This window comes from Acartia tonsa, chromosome 7, assembly GCF_053477335.1.
Source record: "Acartia tonsa isolate MP-2025a chromosome 7, ASM5347733v1, whole genome shotgun sequence".
Taxonomy (NCBI): domain Eukaryota; kingdom Metazoa; phylum Arthropoda; class Copepoda; order Calanoida; family Acartiidae; genus Acartia; species Acartia tonsa.
The window spans coordinates 26,849,127-26,871,092 of record NC_137266.1 but is presented as its reverse complement, the minus strand read 5'-3'; the positions used below and the strand labels follow the sequence as shown (position 1 = coordinate 26,871,092).

At 30.6% G+C, this 21,966-nt stretch overlaps 1 protein-coding gene across 1 annotated transcript; it reads right to left on the bottom strand.

Annotated features, from left to right (window-relative positions):
• Window positions 1–7: 7 nt before the first annotated feature.
• Window positions 8–20,422, bottom strand: LOC145325213 (uncharacterized). Its single transcript, XM_080168106.1, has 26 exons — window positions 20,220–20,422; window positions 18,355–18,400; window positions 17,674–17,950; window positions 16,942–17,114; window positions 16,050–16,255; window positions 15,743–15,821; window positions 14,737–14,757; window positions 14,193–14,263; window positions 13,813–13,867; window positions 9,640–9,687; window positions 9,371–9,414; window positions 8,855–8,902; window positions 8,619–8,686; window positions 6,173–6,263; window positions 5,583–5,639; window positions 5,203–5,280; window positions 4,829–4,934; window positions 4,302–4,432; window positions 3,858–3,932; window positions 3,263–3,332; window positions 2,854–2,907; window positions 2,527–2,667; window positions 2,086–2,261; window positions 1,131–1,172; window positions 614–681; window positions 8–350 (listed from the first exon to the last, which is right to left on the bottom strand). Exons 1-26 carry the CDS (start codon window positions 20,354–20,356, stop codon window positions 343–345), a joined length of 2,370 nt encoding a protein of 789 aa, XP_080024232.1. The 5' UTR covers window positions 20,357–20,422; the 3' UTR covers window positions 8–342.
• Between the last annotated feature and the right edge of the window lie 1,544 nt (window positions 20,423–21,966).

Here is a 21,966-nt window from a genome sequence, read left to right as displayed (position 1 = left end):
AACATTGTTGAAGTTATAAAATTTATTTATTTAAATATTTCATATTTATAATTTTTAAAGCATTTCCATAATATTGTAATGAGTTAATTAAATGTCAAATATATCTATTGGAAATTTGGAATTTATGAGTAAAAAAAAAATAATGAACTTAAAATCAATGTAGTTATGGAAAGCATTAAAAAAGTTTTAAATGTTTGTATGTTAATAATTTATAATGTATTTAAATTTGTTAAGTAATAAAATAATGAAAGTATAAAAATGCTGTAAAATAAATCTATATAATATAATAATTTTGTAAGATGAAGATGTATGCTTTAAATTTTATGTCTTGATTTCTTGTTTTCACATGCCTAAAAAAATCAATCAAAATTATTGACATTCGTAACGGATAGCTTTTATTGTTATTTTAGGAATGTTAGAATTGTCCTATCGATTACGACTTGGCATGGTGATTCGTGTAGTAGTTAGGTAAGATTAGGTAGTCGTAGGAACTCTATAATCGTTACCAGAATGTCCGTACGTCCATTTAAACCATAATGTTTTTTAACTTTGGAAATTTTTTTATGTGATATAATTATCCTATTCATCATATATAAAAAGGATGCCTGTTTACCTTGAATTATGGGACAGGTTTCATGCCATTGTCCAGTACTAAGCTCTTCCAATGATTTCACATTTATACTGAAAGCAAAAACATGTTTAGATTACAAATTTTTACTATGAAAACTCGAACTGTGAGACACAAATCCGTTCCGTCAGGCTATATTATCTTATATACCATTTAATAACTGCTGGCATTCTATCGATACTTTTTTTTCAGGGTTAATGTCGACAAGGCTTTAAATAAAAGTGGTCCTACATACTTATGTTGACAACAGCACGATTTGGGCAGGGTAATTTACTATCCTCGTTAAAGTTGTATAACAGATAACAATGCCTTTATTTGAAAGTCTTGACGATACATGGTAAAAACATTCAAAACTTAATAAAGTACCCAAAGTTTTAAACCAACGAACGAGAAACGTGCGTTTGAAACTTTGGGGACCAATATCATTTACAGTCCAATGTTCTGCCATTGTTGGTTGTCATGCTACTGATAAAGTACCGAAAGTCAAATATTAAGTTTTTACCTGAATTTTGGAGCAGTTAGATGTAGCTGTCCAGTCTTGTCCCTACAATGTTTATTTTTTTATTTAAATTTCCTCAATTAACTGTTAAATAAAATCAAAACACAAATTAAAAAAAAATAAGTTTTAAGGCATAATCATGTAAATTTTCATGGATTATGGTTTAAAAATGTATTCAAGGTATATTAAGACTACATTCATAAGAATGAAGCTAAAAATGATAATTGGACAAACGGACAAAATTAGCTATAGAAGTATGTTTATTGTTAATTTTTGTATACAAAGAATGATATATAATAATAAAGATAAAAATTAACAAAAGCTTAAAATATATTCATGTCTTTTAAAGCACGATCGAAAGACTGACGGTCCAATTAAGTTGTTTACAGTAACAAGCCCTTTTTACTCCACAGGGGGATCATAGGCCGCTGACAATTTGTCAGTGTTTCTTTAGGAATGTGGCGTTTTATATGGATATGGGATAGGGTTGTCAGCCCTAAGCCCTATGATTGCGGTGTAAAGCGTCCATTTGCCCATCAGACAACCAACCCTTTGATTTCACGACCTTTGTCTGAGAAGTCCTAACTGTGCATGGTAGTGAGTTGCGCCTGTTTTGGGCCAAGGCATTCCCCCTACTCTAACTATTTATGTCGCGCACCTGACATAGCAGCAGTAGGAAACGTTTTAAACGTCTTTAGTTATAACGCGGTATCGGACCGAGATTCGAACCTATCATCTTCCCAACGACGAGCGGATGCGCTACCTTTTGAGCCACGGTCGCGGGTCGCAATTAAGTTGTATACTGTATGCTATTTTTAAAGGGGTATTCTCAAAAAATATGTATTAAATCATATACAGTGGCCAAAAACTGACCGACAGACACATTTAATTATAGAGTAGCTTAGCTACTAACAATAGTCATATGTTAATAAATTAGCTGCACAAGTTTTTTTTGTACCTGGAAGCAACACAAATATCCTGGGCATCTCCGTCCCTGAACACAAACTCAGTGGCCGCGGATCCGGACTTGAGACCGCCGACCTCCCGCTGCTCGCCGCTAGTGGTGACCACCAGGCTGGCGGGCAACAGTGCCGCACTCTCTGTGTAGTGGAATTCCAGCTTCAATATTGGCACCTAAGCAAAAACGATTAATAATTCAATATGTGCTAAAATCAAATACTTATGCACAATAAGGACAATTATGCCTCAAAGACCCAATTGAAAGTAAAAATAGAGTCCCCACCAGTGCAGTGGATAGAGTTACATGTAGATCGTGCCCCCTCTATTCTTTTACTTTAATTGATACCCAACCCGCCAAGGCCCTCTTAGCCCAAATGGCCCTTGTTATCTTAGCTGAAATAACAAACCAGATGGATAGATAGATAAAACGAATGTATACCTTTTGATACCCAACTCCCTGTGCCCTTCTAAAACCATATTGCCACCGGTATCTTAGCTGAGGAATGATTTGTTTCTTCTGCAGGATGAAGGGATTTCTTGATTCAGAAATTGATTTCACTTCGGGTTCAGGCGTTATCTCCTAAATAAAAATATAATATTAGAATAGAAACTTATCTCATACAGCAGCCGAGTAAATCATGTTTTACACATTGCTTTTCAATCCTACGATATATAGATTGCTTAAGATCTTCTTATTAGAGAGGCTATATATGTAGGTTCCAAAATGGCTTTAGGTTATTTTTATTTTAAGAATCATAAAAAAAACCTGAGGTTCTGAATCAGATTGAGCAGACTCCGCCACTGTTGAAACCATCTCAACCTAAATACAGATAAAGTTAGGATTTATAGACAAAGGTCGTATGATTTTCTGAAGGATGTTTGCCATTACCAATATCTATTTAATTTTGTGTGTGTTTGTCATTTGTCATTGTAAGTAGAAAAAGCTATTTTAAATTATGAAATTAAAAATATACGGTCAAACATTAAGAGAGTTTACACTAGAAGTATGACCAATTCTAATTAGTGTTTCAATTATTCTTTTTAACAGCATGTTCAAATGTTCAAACGGAAGGGAGGGGATATTCATCTGTACTTGTGAAAATAAAAAATCGACAGACAGACACAAAAAAGTTTAAAGAACGTCGAAGTAATAGAGTAGCTTCAATACAACTTACCTCTTCTAAATCTGGTACTGGGGTTTCTGTTGTTCCCCGACATAATTCTTCATATGTTGCTTCGATACTTCTACATAAACATATAAATAGATAGATCGAACGATGAAGTTATATTAGACATTTATTTGGAAAGAATCGTAAGCAGCAGGTTCTCTTGGATGTTACTTTGATACATCTGTATAAAAAGATAGACAGATGAAAATACATAGCGAATGAAATGAACTGAAAGATAAACATACAACTATCATATATCAATAGACAGACAAGCATAAAGACAGGCTTTAAGATTGACAGACAGAAATATAGATGGGCACCTTACTTGGTAAACTTTATTAAAATTAAAATAATTGACTGACAGATAGAAAAAGAATTTGAGTTGAAAATAGAAAATAATGTCCATAAGATAAAGTTTACCTAGGTTTATTGGAAACTCATTTAAATTGCTGTTTTAAGTAATGTTTATCATAGAATTTTTTGTATTTTTAAGAATGATTTCAGCTTTTAGACTGTTGTTTACTCCTCCGATTCCCTTTATGAAGGCTTTTGGAGAAGCCACTTGCATAATAAATATTTACATAATTAAATTTATATTTACCTAATAGGAGCATCAAAAATGGAATCGATACTCTTCTCATCGAATCCACTGGTCAATGAAGACGTTGAATTTGACCTAAAAAATATGAAATAATGTATTGTTAATCAGCAATAATAAGCTAACTATTTGATTCAAAAGGACAATAAACTGTAATACAATAGTAATTTTGAATGCCAGATTGATTAAAATAATTATGATTAACACAACCATTCTGTAAATAAAAACTATCAGTGGAAAATTTTGGACACCATTTTTTAATTTTTACCATCTAATCAAAATTTAGTAGGAGTACTCAAAGTTTTTAAGTCGAGCATTGTAAGAGAACTTTGGATACTAGTATAATTTACAGTCTACTGTCCTCTACCTCAGCCCTGGAGATATCTAATGAATACCTAATAATACCTAATACACTGATAAGGATTAAACCTTGCAAGGCTCAATTACCTGCAGGTTGAAGTAAAGCCAGGAACAGTGACAGACTCTGTCATTTCATAACCGGGTGTTGTAAACATGCTTCTGCTATGACCCTCCCTCTCCCTATGGTATTTGTTGTGTATTCTTACATCTTCTGTGGCCTAAATCATAATATAGAATAAATATATAAAGTCTAGATGATCAATCTCTTATGTAAATATAAGGATTCAAAAGGGAGAGGAAGGGGGAAACGAAGCATTATTGACTCACGCTTGAGTGTTTAAAAGTTGCTATTATTTCAATATCTTTCTTAGCCATGATAAAAAATCATGTATCGTATTGTAACCTTCAGATGTTGGTATATTTACCTTATTATCTCCTTGAATACTGGTTACAGTCATGATAAAATCCTCAGATGTTGGTATATTTATCTTATTATCTCCTTGAATACTGGTTACAGTCATGATATAATCCTCAGATGTTGGTATATTTATCTTATTATCTCCTTGAATACTGGTAACAGTCATGATATAATCCTCAGATGTTGGTATATTTACCTTATTATCTCCTTGAATACTGGTTACAGTCATGATATAATCCTCAGATGCATCCAGGGTGCTCAGCCTTTCCTGGACCTTCACATAGTACAGGTTCTGTCGTTTCCTGTAATAGACAAAAATAATAAATCATCTGAACATTATATCATTTTAAAAATGAGTATTTTATTTGCTCTATATTCCTTAGTTTCTCAATTGAAAGGAAGCTTTTTTATGTTTCATGTATTAGCATTGATTTAGGCTATTTTTCAGCCCCTAGAAAAAGGCCCCCCCAAATTTTTTTATCTTATACTTTTAAAACTAAAATTTAAAGTTGGACCAACCCCCCTGGATGACCATAAAACCTTCAATTGTGGAATAAAGATGAAGCTAACCTGAAAACAACTCTGCCCTCCTTGTTCTTGATTTCAAGCATGAGCTTTGTTGGTAGTAAAGATGAAGAAACTTCATACCTGAAATTCACAATTAATAATCATATCAGTTTATAGAAATACAAAAATCATGGATGTACAAACAGACAAATAAAGTTATAAAGTAGATGTTCAGAGCAAGGAAAGGGATATGATACATAGTAGAAAATCGCGTACCTTTGCATAATATATGTAATGTCTTTTATAGAACAAGCGGCTGTGCCCTTAGCATCTGGGTGCTCTATATCTAAGTTTATTTTATAAATATACTCCTCATTGGCGTCAAAATAAAAAAATGTAATGTTAATCTTAAAGATAATTGTATCGGATAAAACTATACTTACTTTAGATTAAGCTTTAACTCGTCTAATCTGCTTGGAATCTTGGATGAATAACTGAAACTAAAATAATTTTGTTTTATTTTAATTTTTAATCAAGTTAGACTAGCATTAAAAATTTAAAACTTCTTTAAATAAAAGATATAAGTCCCACTTTAGTCCTTTTTAAAAAACTATCTGAGCGGTTTCTCTGAAAGTGCATACTAGAGCATACAATAATCCCCTGTCACCCCTTTGGTTAAATAAATTTAAATTAGCATAGGGTGGCTGTTTTCGGATATCTTTTTTATTATCCTAGGCTAGGTAAGGTTAGATTAAATAGTTTACAGGATAGTCCCTCAAGCATTTCTAATGTGCAAAGACTTATAATTTTAGATAGATAAAAAATATTAATTAAATAATTAAAGTGTTTTTCTCTCTCCAACGACCAACACATTATCCTTAGTCTTAGGAAGGTGTGTGTGGCATATGAAAAAAAACTTTTCAATTCTTGAAAATATGCTTAACCATAATAAAATTGTGAAGTAGTTTTGCTTCTTAAAAGCTCTGTTGGTTTTATTATACTGTCTCAATTAACGCAATCAATATAAACTTACCTTCCAGAAGTAAGGTGCGAAGTAGTTCTACACTCGTCCCACTCATAGGATACTGACGGTAATGGTGGTGGGGTAGGAGATTTGGGTAAATCTGTGACAATATTTTATTCATACTTTGTTTAAATACATTAACCTATTACATTCCTATCATATGAATTAGTAAGGTTTTTGTCTGAAGCTTAAGATCTCAATATCTTCTAAACCGATTGAGTTAACTGTTTTAGGTAAGCTTCATATACATAGATCCTGTGATGGTTTTTGGAGCCATTCTAATTTTTAATTTAAAACATATTTCTAGACTCTCTCTTTATAATCGAACATAAGGCACCTAGCGGTTATGGGTGTGGCAGCTAGTATTAATATACTAAATAGATTTAAAATTTTCTAAATTACACTTTATATCGAGAATTAAAGTTTAGCTCAGCAATCTAGTGTTAAAAAAGACTTGTTCATTTACCTGCTTAAACAGTATCTAATTGTTCTAAAATATTTGATGTTTTTAATCATTTTTTTACTGTTTTGTTTTTGTCATTGCTTAATTGAATAAAAAACAAACAAAAACAAAGGACAAAGTTTGAGAAATGTTTATTTTAATTCAATCTGACAGTTGGGTAGCTGAGTTGAATTATGGATATTGGGTGCTCTCCTTCAACCCACCCCTCTTATGGTTTTCTTAACCCTGCGGGGTCCTAGCCCTATATAACCTAATATAACCTATAAATAAAAAATACTTCAAAATAAAGGGGATGGGAATCTTTGTCTTTACACGATTAGGCACCATCATTAAAAGGTATGTTAAGTTTTTGATCCTGTTTTTTATCAGCCATAGAATTTAATTTCATTACGTAAATATCGTTATTTGTTATTAAAATCATTGTCTTATTTTGACCTATTCAACTACCCAACTATTTTCTTATGCATTTTTGAAAGTAGGGATAAAATGTGAATGGAAATGTAAATATTTGAAATGCAATAAGATAGAATATCTTGAAATTTAAACCTTATCTCAGAGTTCTTTTAGGAAAGCTTTTATCAACATTTATCTTGGAATAAAAGAATTTATCATAAAGGAAATAAGATGTTAACTATTTATAGCAATTTTTTCCATTTTAGACTTTGAGTGTGCATTCTAGTGGGGTTTGAGGAAACTCTCACCCCATCTTGGGAAATGACCCTAGAGACTAGAGAAAAGTTCTATTTATTCTATCTTTTTCAAATTCCTTATTTGTAAAGTAATGTCTGAGGAATGTACATTATGTAGAATAGGATTACAGTAAACTTCTAAATATAATGTTTATCTCATTTGGTCACGGAGGGAGGGGCTATTGGACTGTAAATTATACTTTTACCCAAAGTTTGGGTCAAGGCTTGTTGAGTCCAAACTTCAAACCAATAATTTTAATTTTGAGATAGATTTTTTTCACATTGGGGTGTTTATCAATTTACTGTACATGGTCTTATCCTTGATACCCCTGCATTTTGTAGAGTTGCTAACTGTAAGAAAACATTGCAATTACAAAGATTTATGCATGTCTTTTTGCAAGCCCAAATTCTGCTAAAATTTCAACTTTATGCTTTTGCATTAGGGACGTAGACAAACATTCGACATAGTTTTTATCTAGATTTTAGTCAAAACGCTGAAGTTAGCTAAAAAAGCATTAGATCTAAGGACCAATAGTGTAGTGAATGATTGGTCAATAATAGGCAATAGTTAAATAGTTTACTCGTGAAATATTCAGTTTTTACTTTGATTTACTGATGTAAACCATTCTCATTCAAAAAATTTGTATTGGTTTTTGCAAGAAAGAAGAATTATAAGCAATAGAAAAATATGCTTGGGTAGAAAATTATTTAAAATATTTGTTACTGTCAAAGTGTGCCATCCCAAATGCTTTCAAAATCTTAATATTAATGCTTACCAATTTCAAGAAAAAAAGTAGGACAATAATATTTGTCTAAAATTAGGACAGCCATAACATATGATATATTTTTAAATAATTCATTATTTTAAGCAATCAATAATTCTATTATCTAAAGCTAAAGTTAAGTTCCTTAACTTACTTACATACGTGCAGACCCTAGTAACAGAGAGGCTGTGCTACTAAAACATATCAATAATATTAGGACAAATATGTTAAAAGTTAGATTAATGTCTGCCTATATTTTAACACTAATCTAAAAAGTCAACGAGTGTGAAATTAAATTCATGACATTTTAAAACCCGTTGAAGTCTTAAGTTTTATACCTATGTCAATTAAAAATCAACTTTTAAATACTATTTAAAGGTCAAACTACCTAAAAAATACTTATTAAAAACGTACGTATAGTTTTACTATATGTACAAAGATGGTCAGTCAGATACAATAATGCATCAAGGTAAAAAAAAGATTTTAGCAGACAAGTAGTTTTAGTAACCCCATTGCCAACAAGTAGTATGAATAATTGCCTGGATCTGCTTGAACTGGTTGAGCATGGAAAACATTGGCTTCTGTTGTACTTACAGCTGCTGAATTTCTGTAAAAATAAAAAAAAAATATTTTGTGTTTTTATCAACATCTTGTGGCTGGTTAATTTAGAATCCCGGAGATTTTATGGTTATATTTATCTTGATGAAGGAAATATTTTTAAAATTTCTCATTCTTAAAACAAACTTTTATTGCAACTCACACAAATTTTTAATACCTTGAGGGTGTTGGACTTGGCATTTTACCCATCTGAATTCTACCGGTTCTAAAATTATATGTAAAGTATATTTTTTTATTATTTTGTAGTAAAAATAAGTTTAGGTCTTCCATAATTGTGCAGAGCTGGATCTTTAAATCATTTCAATGGTGATTTAAACCACCCCGCGCGAAATTTCAGCCAATCACAGCGGCGCATTTTTAAAATACGCCGCTGTGATTGGCTGAAATTTCGCGCGGGGTGGTTTAGATCACCATTGAAATGATTTAAAGATCCAGCTCAGCTATTTTAGTAACAGGTTTTTTCCTCTAGTTATTCCCTTCAAAAAAATAACGTTGATATGAATCTAACTTTCTTATCTCAGTCCTGTTGGGAAAAAATGTGGTCTACTCCGCTTTTATGACCATAATTATCCTTGTTAAAGAACTTTTCGGCAACTAAATTTTTCAAATTTGACTGCAGGCCTCATTTAAAATGCTTTATTGTAGCTTGAAATAAATTTTTTATTTTCTTTACCTAAATAGTTTGTATCTGTTTCTGCTTTCATTGTAGGTTTCATCCTTAAAAATAGAATGAAGTTTAATTTTTAAATTTTTTTTTAGATTTCAAAATTCTAACACTCTATAATAAAATATTTCTATAAAATTTGTAGTAGTTTTAAAGTAAAATCAAGAATTGGCCTAAGGATTTAGCTTTTTTGTAAAGTCCAATGAATTATCATTTAGAAATTTATATAATAAACAATTTTTTATTTATTGAAAAGAGTAAATTAAAAGATTTTTTACCTCAGGAGTACTTTTCTTTCTTTTGGGTGCATATTCGGGTACTGACTCCTAAACAATTTATAGTTTTATTTAAATCACCTGTAAGTGGATTACATGTTTATTAAATAGGAGCTAATAAACTTTTTTGGTAACTGTGTTACTAAGATCCTATTAATACATCTTTTTAAAATTACTTTCAAGTTTTATAAATACTTTTAAGTGATACTTTGCTTCTTAAGACAGACAGACAGACAGTCAAATTGAGTTACAGATTAATGTATTGAGTTTGTTTTTCTTATCTACCTTTATTTGCTAATTTAAATATCACGAAAAAATTCATTCGACTAGCCAGTATCAAATTTAGTCTTTTGAAGCTACAGGCGATTTGTTTTGACTAGTAAAAGTAGTATGAGTGTTTTGAATTTTAAAACTGTGTCAAAAGTTCAAAGATTTTTAGTTTAATTAGCTTTTGCAAATTTTGCGAACAAAATGTAGAAATGCTACTTTTAAATCAGAAGTATTCATATAAAAAATATTTATATTTTTTTGGCTGATATATAGTTTTGAAAGTAAACCTTTTCTTCATTTATGAGGAAAGACTGGGTATCGAATATTAAATCTCTTTTTTAAAATAATAATTATCAATTAAACGGAATGAGATAATTGATTCCTAGATTTTTTCTTTCTTTTTTGAGTGTGCAAAACTAAATGAACACAAAACTTAATTTGCTATGAAGGGGAAGGGATATTTGAGATTTGATGTGAACTTAGAAACAAACAAGAGAGGGGGAATATTTGAATTGTTCTTCTTTTTTATTTTAGTACCGCAGCTACTATCTAATTAGTGATTGTCCACACTTGTACCAAGCTGTATGACGGTCATTATGTCAGAAAATTATTTATTTTTACTGCATTATAGTTTACTCTTTTTTTCTTTATTACTAATAGCTTGCTGTTACTGCGCTTTTAATGGGAATGATTGTTCTTTTTTAAGATAAGTTTTCAAAAAGTGCATTTTGCATTTTGATTTTTAGCATCTTACAATGAATATATTGTATATCAAACTTAATTAGATTATTTAAATTTTAATGATTTACAGCTGAAAATGAAAAAGGTTTAAAATTGTAATTTGTAATTTAACAAGGATGACAACATCCATAAAAGCGAAGCACTGAAACGGTAGGACAAACGGACATTAACACTTGTATAGTGTCAGAACTGAATAATCAGAATATAAATGTACATATAAGATTTGAAGCAAAATTGTAAGTAAATTTGTTGAAAACTGCTTGATACAGGATAATGTTTATGGACATACTTACTTTTTTAGGACTTGATTATAGAGTTGCTTTGCTTATAACAGTATACTTTGTTGTTCCAGGAGTCAATATACCAAAAATCAGACCAATCGGATAATTAGATCCCATAAAAATTTGTTGTTAAAAAATTTAAAAATCAACATGTTTAAAATGGACGTACGGACATTCTGATAATGATCATAGAGTTGCTTTCTAAATCGTACCTAACTACTAAAGGGATCACCATGCAAAGTTTGAAATCGATAGGACAATTATAACATGCCTAAATTAACGAAAAAAGCTATCCGTTACGGACGGACGGACCGACCCTAATTATAGAAAAGCTTCGCTTTTAAAAATAGTGAAACTTCAATGATATCATATTTTTACGGACTTGTTAGATCAAGAAATCCTCTATCTTTATTTAATTAGTGAATATATTCAAAAAATATAATCAAAAAAGCTTATTCACACTAAATATTCAAAACCGTAAATGTATAAAGTTGAGTCAAAAAGAAAAATCAGAGAAAAATTAATATCCTTTTAGATAAGATATGCTAACCTATTTGGAAAAAAAGAATACCTTTGGGAAATCAATCTTTGTGAGCAATTATTATTACAAAATAGGTTTCCTTCATGTGCAAAATCTCTCTTCCCTGTGAAAATGTCAAAAGGGGGAAATAAAAATACATGCAAGGGTAGTGAACTGACAGCAAAAATATGTCCTTAAAGTTGAAAAGAAAGCTACATTAACATTTCAACCCCTGTTTCAGGAGGTTCGATAGATGGATAGATTACTGTGTTGTGGGAGAGCTAATGTACTTTTTATTTTTAAAGATCTTATTTTAGTAAATCTGTAATTTATCAATCTAAATCTTATTACTCCTAAAAAGATATAGGAGCTATTAAAAAATCTTTTAAAGAAAAATCTATTTGAAATTATTTCAAAAAGGACAAAACGGAAAGTCTAAAATACAGCAACTCTCCTAATACACATTAATCCATTCTTGTACCTATATGCAGTATATATGTCCTGCAACCCTTAAAGACATTTAAATAGGATTACAAAAAAAATCTGCATTTAACATCTTTAAGATTTGAATTTAAATAACTTTTTATTTCAAATTAAGAAATAAAGTAATTCTGCAAAAAGTAAAACTCTAATCACTCAGACGGTATAGTTGTTAACAAACATAGACACACCTATGTACTATATAGATTATAGATATGCCTATTTACAGAAAGGTTAGGTACATAAAGAATATGTTTCATTTTTAAAATATTGTTGCTTAAAAAGTTGTTATTAGAATTTTTTGTTAAATACCTTAGTGCTTTTCTTTAAGAAATAATTAAAGAATAATTTGGGCAAAAAAATGTTTTGCATTGCTGACATGTGTATCTGACAATTTAATTATTTTTGCTAAACGATCTCTTTAGAAGCGTAGCTACTCTTAAATTAAGGAGCACTGAATATAATAAACAAAATCTACAGAAAGTTACATTCATGGGTATTAATGTATTTTATCTTAATAATATATGCAAGTACTCAATTACAATTTTGATTTAATTTTTTTGTGGTACAATTTGCTTTTGTAATTTGTCTTCTGTGCTTTGCTAATTTTTAGCAAATCGCCCTTGTTCATTTTCTGATGTTTATCTATGAGCTGGGTAAAAACCTTAATGTGCTAGTTGACCCAAATTAGACAGATTCAAGTTTAGATTATTCCTAATTTATTACTTTTACTTCCTAATTCTTTAATATTGCTTAATCCATTTTCAATTTTTTTGGATGGGATTGCTTGTGTGGTAGGCAGACAATAAACATACCCAAATATTCAGTTCACCCTAGAAGTAAAATATTGACAACATCAATATGGTTATACCTGACACAATGACATCCGTAATTAAATCTACATAAAGGTGTTTGAAGGGCGGTGGATGGGGTGTTGGAGGTTAAAAATTAGAAATATTAAAGATTCAATTTGTTCAAGAAAAGCGTGGCCAAGGTAAACACGTGCAATATTCATTTAGGCTTATTTCTCTGTGGGTTTATGCTATTCTTTTTTAGTTGTGTATATAACTATAGTTATATCTTCTTTAATGTTATTGTAAGGTATGATACTATTGACTCAATATTAAAATGGTCCAATAATGTTAAACATATAACGCAGTTCGGGTATAGTTCCTTTCGTGGCAACGCACCTTAAGGGGCGATTCTTCGTATTTTTCACAGTAGCTTTTCACCTATTTCTAGCCCCTGCAGGGCCAATTTCCTAACCCTGTGGGGCAATCACCTAAACCAATATAACCTAACCCAACCTATAAAAAGTCATTTTAAAAATAAGACGAATCGCCCCGCAGTTTTTATGATTACTTTATATGATGAGGTTACATGTTAAAGCAAAAAATTCAGATTTATCTAAAACTAATAGACCCATAGTGTTTTTAAATATCTGAAAGACACACAATTTTTTAACAAAGTAATTATAAATGCAAACTTTCTAAAAATTTTAGTTTGACCCAAAATTCGTTTAGAATTTGTCCTAAATTTGTAACAATGTCACTAAAAAATGTATACACAAAGTATAAGATTAAATCTATAATTGTAGATTTCAAAAAAATATTCTTCCTATCTATTTTTTTATTCAACAAATATAGCTTTTATAATTATGTTAAGTATATGTAAAATAAAAAAGAAAATTTTTTAAATTGCAAATAAATAAAAGTCGGTTTTAAAATGTAAATACACAAAATATTTGTTAAAACAAGGTAAAGAATAGCTACTGCTTTTCTAATCATAGAAGGGAGGTTTCAACATATTCCTATAAATCAAAAATATGAGAGGCTTTCTTTTCCCTGTAACACCTCTCTGATAAAATATTGATTCAAATGTTACCTTTATTACACTGTTAATTAAGTTGTCTGCTTCTTCAGCTTTGGTGTTCAGATCACTAAATAAAACAAAAGTAAAAATTCTACAGAGAGACAGTTGTAGATCGTGTAGTGCTACTAATCATCCATTGCATTCTGTTGCAGACAACCAACCCCTTTAATTGTACGACCTCTAACTTGAAGACCTAATGGTTTATTTCCTTCGCCTATTCTAGGACTGCAATGACACTTAGTATATATGCCCTCTATTTGATATTTCAGCCGAAGGTAAATTTTAGCTTTAATCCTTAACGACGCGTTGCTTTTGTCGAGATTTAAACTCATTCCTACATAAAAACTAAGATATGTGTGTATGTTCACGCCTGTAATTAAATAAAAGCCTACCTAAGTTCTTGTCTGAGATCTAGAAACCTGGCTAAACTCTGTTCAAGTATTCTCTGACGGGATTCCAGTTCCTTTAGTAAAAAGGTATTCTGTAAATAAACAATTTATAGTAGAAAAATTGTTGTAAGCCAACATTCCCAGTATTACGATTATAAAATTGTTTAAAAACCAAATATTTGTTGTCAAAACAATAAATAGATAGATATCTTCAATAATGGTACACAAAATTACCCTTTATTTAGAGTAAAATTATTGGTTGAAGGACTAGTATCAATATATCAACAAGTTTTTATTAAAAAGGATATTTAAAAAAAATAAAAGATTATTTCCATTAGTTATAGTGCAGCTTGTTGTATGAATAATAGCAAAAAAGAAAAATAACTACATATATAAGAACTTTTGTTAAGGGAAAAATTTGATTTTAAGCAAACTGATAAAAACAAATTAAATTAGCTTTTTGAATTAACAATGGAATCACATTTCCCCTATTCTAATATTCAATTGAAAGGTTGTTAAGAGAAAAAAACACGAATAAAAAAGTCACCTGAACTTTTTGGCTGACAGCCTGAAATAAAAAGAAACAAATTAATGACAACACACAAAAATTTATGGACACTAAAAAATGTTCAAATCTTCATTAGTCCGGGTAAATGCCAACGTTAAAATGACAGATTTGCCTTGCACTTCTCATTTTGCGCATTTTTTTCTTTATAATTTAACCTAATTATTTTAAAACAGATTTTTTTCTGTAACGAGTGAAGAAGGTTTCTTTGTCGAAATATCGAAATCTTAGATAAAATCTAATGACTAATACACTTATATTATTTAATTGTTAGCGGATTCGCCCCTAGCCTCTGGGGCTTTGCCCCAAGAGGTGATAAAGAAAAATGTTGGCAACATTCGTAAAAGGACCAAGGAAATCTTCAGCAAAAAAAGGACCAAGAAATCTTCAGCAAAAAAAAAAAAATTGGGGGGGATTTTTTTGTTTTTGGGGGGTCGGTGGTGTCTTACCCCCCACGAAAATAGCCTAAAACCACCACAGGGCCAGTAGGTATATTCCCTGAAGAGTAGAACCCGATCGGTTACCGAGATCTTAAGGGACGGACGGACAGACGGACAGACAGACGGACAGACATCAAGCTACTTTGTATTATAGATATATGTAACGGACTAAAAAAGACAAACAGACAGACATGAAGTAAAAATTGTGGAAAAGCTCTTCTTTCTAAGGCTTAATAAATGTCTCTTACTGTGATGTGCACTTTCCCGATATCCTTGAACTATTTAGGTTCAAAAAAGCAAAGTTGCAAATTGCCTAGATTACAGGATTTGAAAGACAACTTTTTGCGGATTTTTAGAATTATTTGCGTTGCTTTGACTACAGACCATAGGTATGTCTGTGTAAGTAAAGCGCAAGTGATCTAAATTTTCTAATCTGGGCTCGGCTGCCAACATTTCATAAAAAAATCAAGCACACATTTAGTTTTTGATTTGAGGCTTGCGGCTTTAAGTAGTGAATCTACTTTAAAATAAATATATTAAAACCTTACCATTTTTTCAGATCTTTCTTGTTCAAACAAAGATTTATAATCAATGTATTCTACAAGTGGGGCGGGTGACATGGAACATCTAAACAAATAAAAAAGTAGAAAACATAATACATTTTACTTATTTCAGTAAATATAATATACATAATCAAAATTTAAAAAAAAAAATCTAGTCGTATTATGAAAATCGATTTTATTTGAAGAAATAATGAAATTGCTGAAATTTAAACGTTAGATACCTTTCCTGAGAAAGTTTTTGGAAAAACAGACATAACCTAATTAAAGAGTTGCTACGCTACCAAAAAACTACCTTGAACACAAATAATCATATTTCTTGTATTGTCCATCATTCAGCGTTGAATCAGCACGTGAACTACGACGCGAAGCAACACTATAGTCATCGTTGTGCGGACTGCTATCACGGGACCGCAGACGGCTGTCGTAGGACCGCATGCGGCTGGTCTCACGGGTTCTTGGACTTCCGTGGTAGGATTTCAAGGATGGTATCGCCGAACTAAATTTTGTAAGTTTAATTTTACATTTTAATTTATTAATAAAGACTAGCGACTGTGGCTATTGCATTTAAGGGCATCATATTAAATAAATAGAACAATAAAATAGACAAAAACCATACTCGGACCTCTCTATAATTGAAGCTGTATGAAAAGTTATTTCTTTACGATAAACAAAAGTATGTTTCAAAAGTAACAATTTGAGTATCTTTGACTTTTACAAAGCATTTGATTAGTACTAGAACAAAGGTTATATTATCCTTTACAGAATAATTCAAGGTATTGTTTAGAATTGATTACAAGGTCATTTCTAATGATATTTACAACGCTTGAGTGGGAAATAATTATTTTCTGTGTTTCCACTTAATTTAAAATGTCTGCATATGTTAAGTAGAAAACATATGTCTTTTATGAACCTTTTAAAAATTATGATATAATTATGAAACAAACAAGGCATTTTTTTGAATACGTTTTTGCAGATGTAATTATATATATATTTATTACTAAAAATTTAGTTTTTTTCCGTTTACAGGTTTGACAACAATTCTAATTGAATCGGGTTAGAAAAGCTGTATTTTAGGGGAAACTTACGATTTTTGTTCATAAAACTCATAAAATATTTTATTTTTCAGAAACTATGTAAAACGTAATAACTAAAGAATGACCGTTACTGTAAATTAAACTCTTCCTGTAGACATCAACGGATCTTTCACTAATATCTGTATCCGGATCATCATTGGAAAAACTATCCTCTCTCTTCCTTGCTCCATATTCGTCCTTGTTTACCACTTTACCATTCTTAAACTCCACAGGCTCATATAGGTCGTTGTCTTTGGTTGGGAATTTTATTTTAGTTATGTTGCCTAAATAAGATATTTTAAAAATTTTCTATGAACAAGGCAAAACCTCAAACGCTCTAAAAATGTCTCCTTAGAAGGTAGAAAAGCAAGCTTTGAATTGAAAAAAATATGAAATGCTTTTGTACAAAACTTAAAGGGCTGGGAAAAATTGTATGTCGTGTTAATTTACTTTTTGGGAAGAGGGCAGTGAAATATAAAAAAAAAAACATTTCAAAGATTTGAATATTAAAATAGGACCATCCCAGAGTCTATGTAAAGCTTCCATAAATGGAAACTCATTCAGTTCAGTGGTAAGCAAGATTGTAAGTGACCAAAGAACTTACTACTTTATATAAAAGAATAGCAGAAAAGTTAAACACCCTAGTTATATAATAATTATTTATCGTATGAAAAATTAACAGACTAAATCTGGTATAAGAATCATGATTTTTATTTTATATTTGTTGAAAATGATCAGTAAAATACATACTATTCATGATTTTTCAGTATGGCTGAGAATTAGTTCTTATATTGCGGATATTAACCATTTTCGTAGCCATAATGTAAAAGATTTTCTACTAACCTTTTGGTGGTTTGCCAGTATTATCACTGATACTTGTGGACTGTCGATGGCTTTTTCCATATCCACTATCGTAGGCTGGATCCTTTCTTTCACTCAACTCATAATCGCTTTCTTTCTTACTGGCATAAAAGTCGTCTTTCTTTGAGTTATATCCATCATCTTTTTTAGAGTAATAAACAGCTTCTCTGCGAGAGTAACCAGAGTCGTAGACAGGTTCGCGTGGAATTAGTTTGGGCTTTGTTTCCTCTGAATATGAGTCGTCCTGGTTTGTACTACTCTGAAATAGTAAAATACATTGGATCTAGTGCTGTTGACGATAACATTTTCTTGGTAATGAACAAAAATATAAGAACCTTAAAAACTTCAAATGATTAAACGGTGGAACGCATAGCTTTTGCTAGTTCAAAATTTTAAACAGATAATTCTAGATTATTTATAGGCCTTCTTATGGTGTGCGGGCAATAATGTACATTCAGCCGTTTGGCAGCTAGCAGTTCATAGATTTTTGAAGATAATAGTCATAGTCAAATAGTCATAGTAAAATCGTACTCACAAATCCAAAATTCGTTGTATTATGTATATTACAAGAAAGTCTTATTTGGCAAGCATTAATAAATACTAAAATTAAATATAGACATTTTTGCTGTAAAAAAATGGAAGAAGGGAAATTATAAATATTACCTGTGACCCTCTTCTATGCCAGGGTGTTCCTTTACTCCAGAATGTCCTGAAATAAATTGGAAGATTTTTTCCTCGAAATTTTTCTTGAAAGCAAGATCAGCTAAGCCAATCTACAAACAATTAGTATCGGGATTTTCAAAAGAGTAATTTTAAACTCTGAAAGTTTCGATATCAATTCAAATGACATTTATAAAGAAAAGAAAAAAATAGGAGTTTACCCATTTATTTCAATTTACCAAACAATATTGGTTTCAAAAGATAATGTTATACTTTTAAATTTTCCTTTGTGTCTTGTTTGGAAGGAGATAATTTGAACTTACTTTCAAATAGCCAAAAAAAATGTACTAAACTAAACTTCCAAGACACATAAACCTTACACTCAACTACTTTATAAAATTTACTCTTCCTATATAAATTTAATACGCACAATTTTTAAACCTTTAGAAGCTAAATATTTAAATGGAATTTGAAGAATAAATTCCAAATATTTACTTTTACTTTCCTTTAAATTATAAAATTGTCATGAGAAAGGGAAGAAAATTACAAGTACAATGTACATATAGTACTAAATTGACAGTTCATACTTTGATTTTTATATCGATAGTTGTATGTTGACCATAATAACAACTTCTAGGTTTAGGCTGGGCTTGCTGGTGTTGGTCATTCTCAAAACACTTATGAAAACAAATGTGTCCAGCTGTTTTAATGTAATAGGCATCCCCCTTTAAACAAAGCTTTAAATGTCAGGAAGTTTTTAGCGAGCTTACAAAAATAATAATAAAACAAGGATGACAATGTCAATATGGAGCGAAGCTCAAAAAGTTATAGATTGACAAAAATACAAAGTGATTTATGAAGCAGATGTTCAGTGGTCATAATATTATTGGTAAAATTTTATAAAATCCCAAATCTTTCCAATACAAAATTTGTATTTTGTAGCATGTTCAACAGACTGACCAGAAAAACTGGAAACATCAGCAGACTATCTTAAATATCGCAGTTTTCCCCGGTCGGACGGACGGACTGGAAAAGTAAAATATAGAGTAGCCTCGCTTCTAACAAGGTGGAGGTAATATTAAGACAAATGTTGGGTCTTTTCAATGATTCATTATTAATATGAATTATATAAGGAATCTACTTTATAAGTGAAATTTATCTTCCAGCCTTTCCTACCAAATTATTATTTTCATGGTTTGCCAGTTTACGTTCAAAGATTATATATGAATTTCTGCGCCACCCATGGATATTGGACACACATTTTCTTGTTACATTTAAACAAGGATGACAACATCCATAAGTAGCGAAGCACAAACAAATTCACTATGCAGAGGACAAGCTTTGATAGCGGATGAGGAAATCTCATTTCCCCCATAGAATTATGGGCTCCGTTACTAAAAAAACTTTAGTGACTCATGATAATTTATCCCTACGTGATCATTAGAAATATTCCTGGAATTTTTATTTTGCACTATATATCAAATTTTATTTAAATCACTTTCCTTCATTTAGGGAGTTGGTATTAAATATGAGTAGGATAAAATCATATTTTTAAAAGGGATATAAACAAGGATAACAAAATCTAAGTAGCATAGTACTTTCATTTACATTTATAAAGATTATTAAAGCATATGCAACATTAAATGGGATGTAGATAGTCCAATCTTGAAATCAGAAGTTTCTGTCTACAATAGCAATTTGATAGAAAGATGTCGAGTAGATACTTTGTGGTCATATTATTCTTGACACAAAATTTCGGCTTTTTTGATAATAGCTGAGAAAAGGGAATTTATCCTATAAAATTGTATATATATTAAAGAAACACAGCGGACAAAAAGACCAAATAATTATAATTAAAAAATCTTTACCTTTTTTCTGACACCTCTCTCCATCTCCTTCCAAAAATCGAGGAAGGTGGGGAGACAGGAGGGGAGGGGCGGGGGCTGGGGGAGGTGAAGCTGTAACTATCCCCCCGACCCCGGATTTTACCCCTTAGGTAATCCATTTTTAGACTTTTTAAATTTGGTTTGTTAGATATATATTTTTTAGTTACATTATATACAATTTATTCACTTCTGAAAAACAAATTAACAATTATTAAAAACCATTATATACATAAAAAGCGCAGAAAAAAACAAAGTGACACTATTATCATAACGAGAAAATAACACATTTTTGACATATAGCTCATTTGCATTAAGCATTTTTTCTAAAACCATCAATAAAAAAGGAAAAATAAGTTAATTTCTTTAACTATATGGGCACGATAGAGAACAATGAAAACTATTTTTATTTTTGAAAAAATAGCACATTTTTTCACCCTCATTATTTTTTTCATCCCCTAAAAACAACAAATAACTTTTTACATTCCCCTAAAAACTATGTTTCCTGATGCTACCGGGCTGTATGACTAACTGACCGCTGAGCTAACCGATCTGCGCGCTCTCTCTCTCACACACACACAGAGCAAGCATGCCGACCCGCTTTTGCACTTAAATAGGGGAGGTTGCAAAATATCAGGCATAAGGAAAGGTAAGCATGTAATTTAGGGTGCTTGTACAAAAAATAGCATGAAAGGTCTTTTTAAATATTGCAAAACAACTATCATATTTAGCCCAAATGCACATAAATGAACATTTTAATATTCAAGCTATTAAGACCATTAAAAAAAGTTAGGTAAAAATCTAAGAGTTCGACTCCCATATCCCTGAAAAATATAAATCAGCCTCTTTCTTAGTCTTTCCGAATTAACAGCCTCAATTTATATTGCAGAAACAAAAATAGTAAAGTAGATAGAAAATACACAGGATGGAGAGAAAGTGTATTGATAAATAGACATAGAATGTGAATATACTATTATAGAAAGTAGTAAGAGTTTTTAGTTTGAAGCTTAAGATCTCAATAACTACTGAAACTTGATTTTTTAAAAGTAAGCTTCTCATATCTTATGTAATGGTTTTACACTACTTTATTATTATTTTAAGTCTTGGGATGGTTTTAGGCTATATTTAACAGCACATTTTTGTTTGAATACAGATCACCCTTTAACTAGGGGCGTAGTAGCTAGTTTTAATAAAAGAAAAAAAAACATATTAGAATGTATGTATAGGAAGGGAAATAATATTATAGAGGATAGAAGAAAAGAAATCGAAAGCAGAGATGAGATATTTTAGAATTGAATATAAGCCAAGAAAGTAAAAAAATCTAGAAAATTGGTTTATAAGTTTCATTCCATAAAAAAAATATGCAAGTGCCTAAAAAAACATATATTTTAATTTTTAAAAAATTCCCTGTTAGTTTCGCGTAATGTCATCCTTGTGTATCTTATTTTGTCTGTTTTTGTGTTATTTAACCTGTAAATTATGTTTAGAAAATCTGCTAATATTTGGCCTTCACTTACATATTCAACAATTTATCAGGGAATCAGGTTTAAGAATTTTAGCTGAAAATTATACTGTAAAACAACAAATCATAAAACAGTACTCTAAAATGGCACAATAGCAGTGAACCAGTTCTTTTATATGAGAAACTAGCGGCTGCTCCCCAGAAAAATAGCTTAAAACCACACAAAAACTTAGTTATAAAAGTAAAAAAAATAGCTTAAAACCATACAAA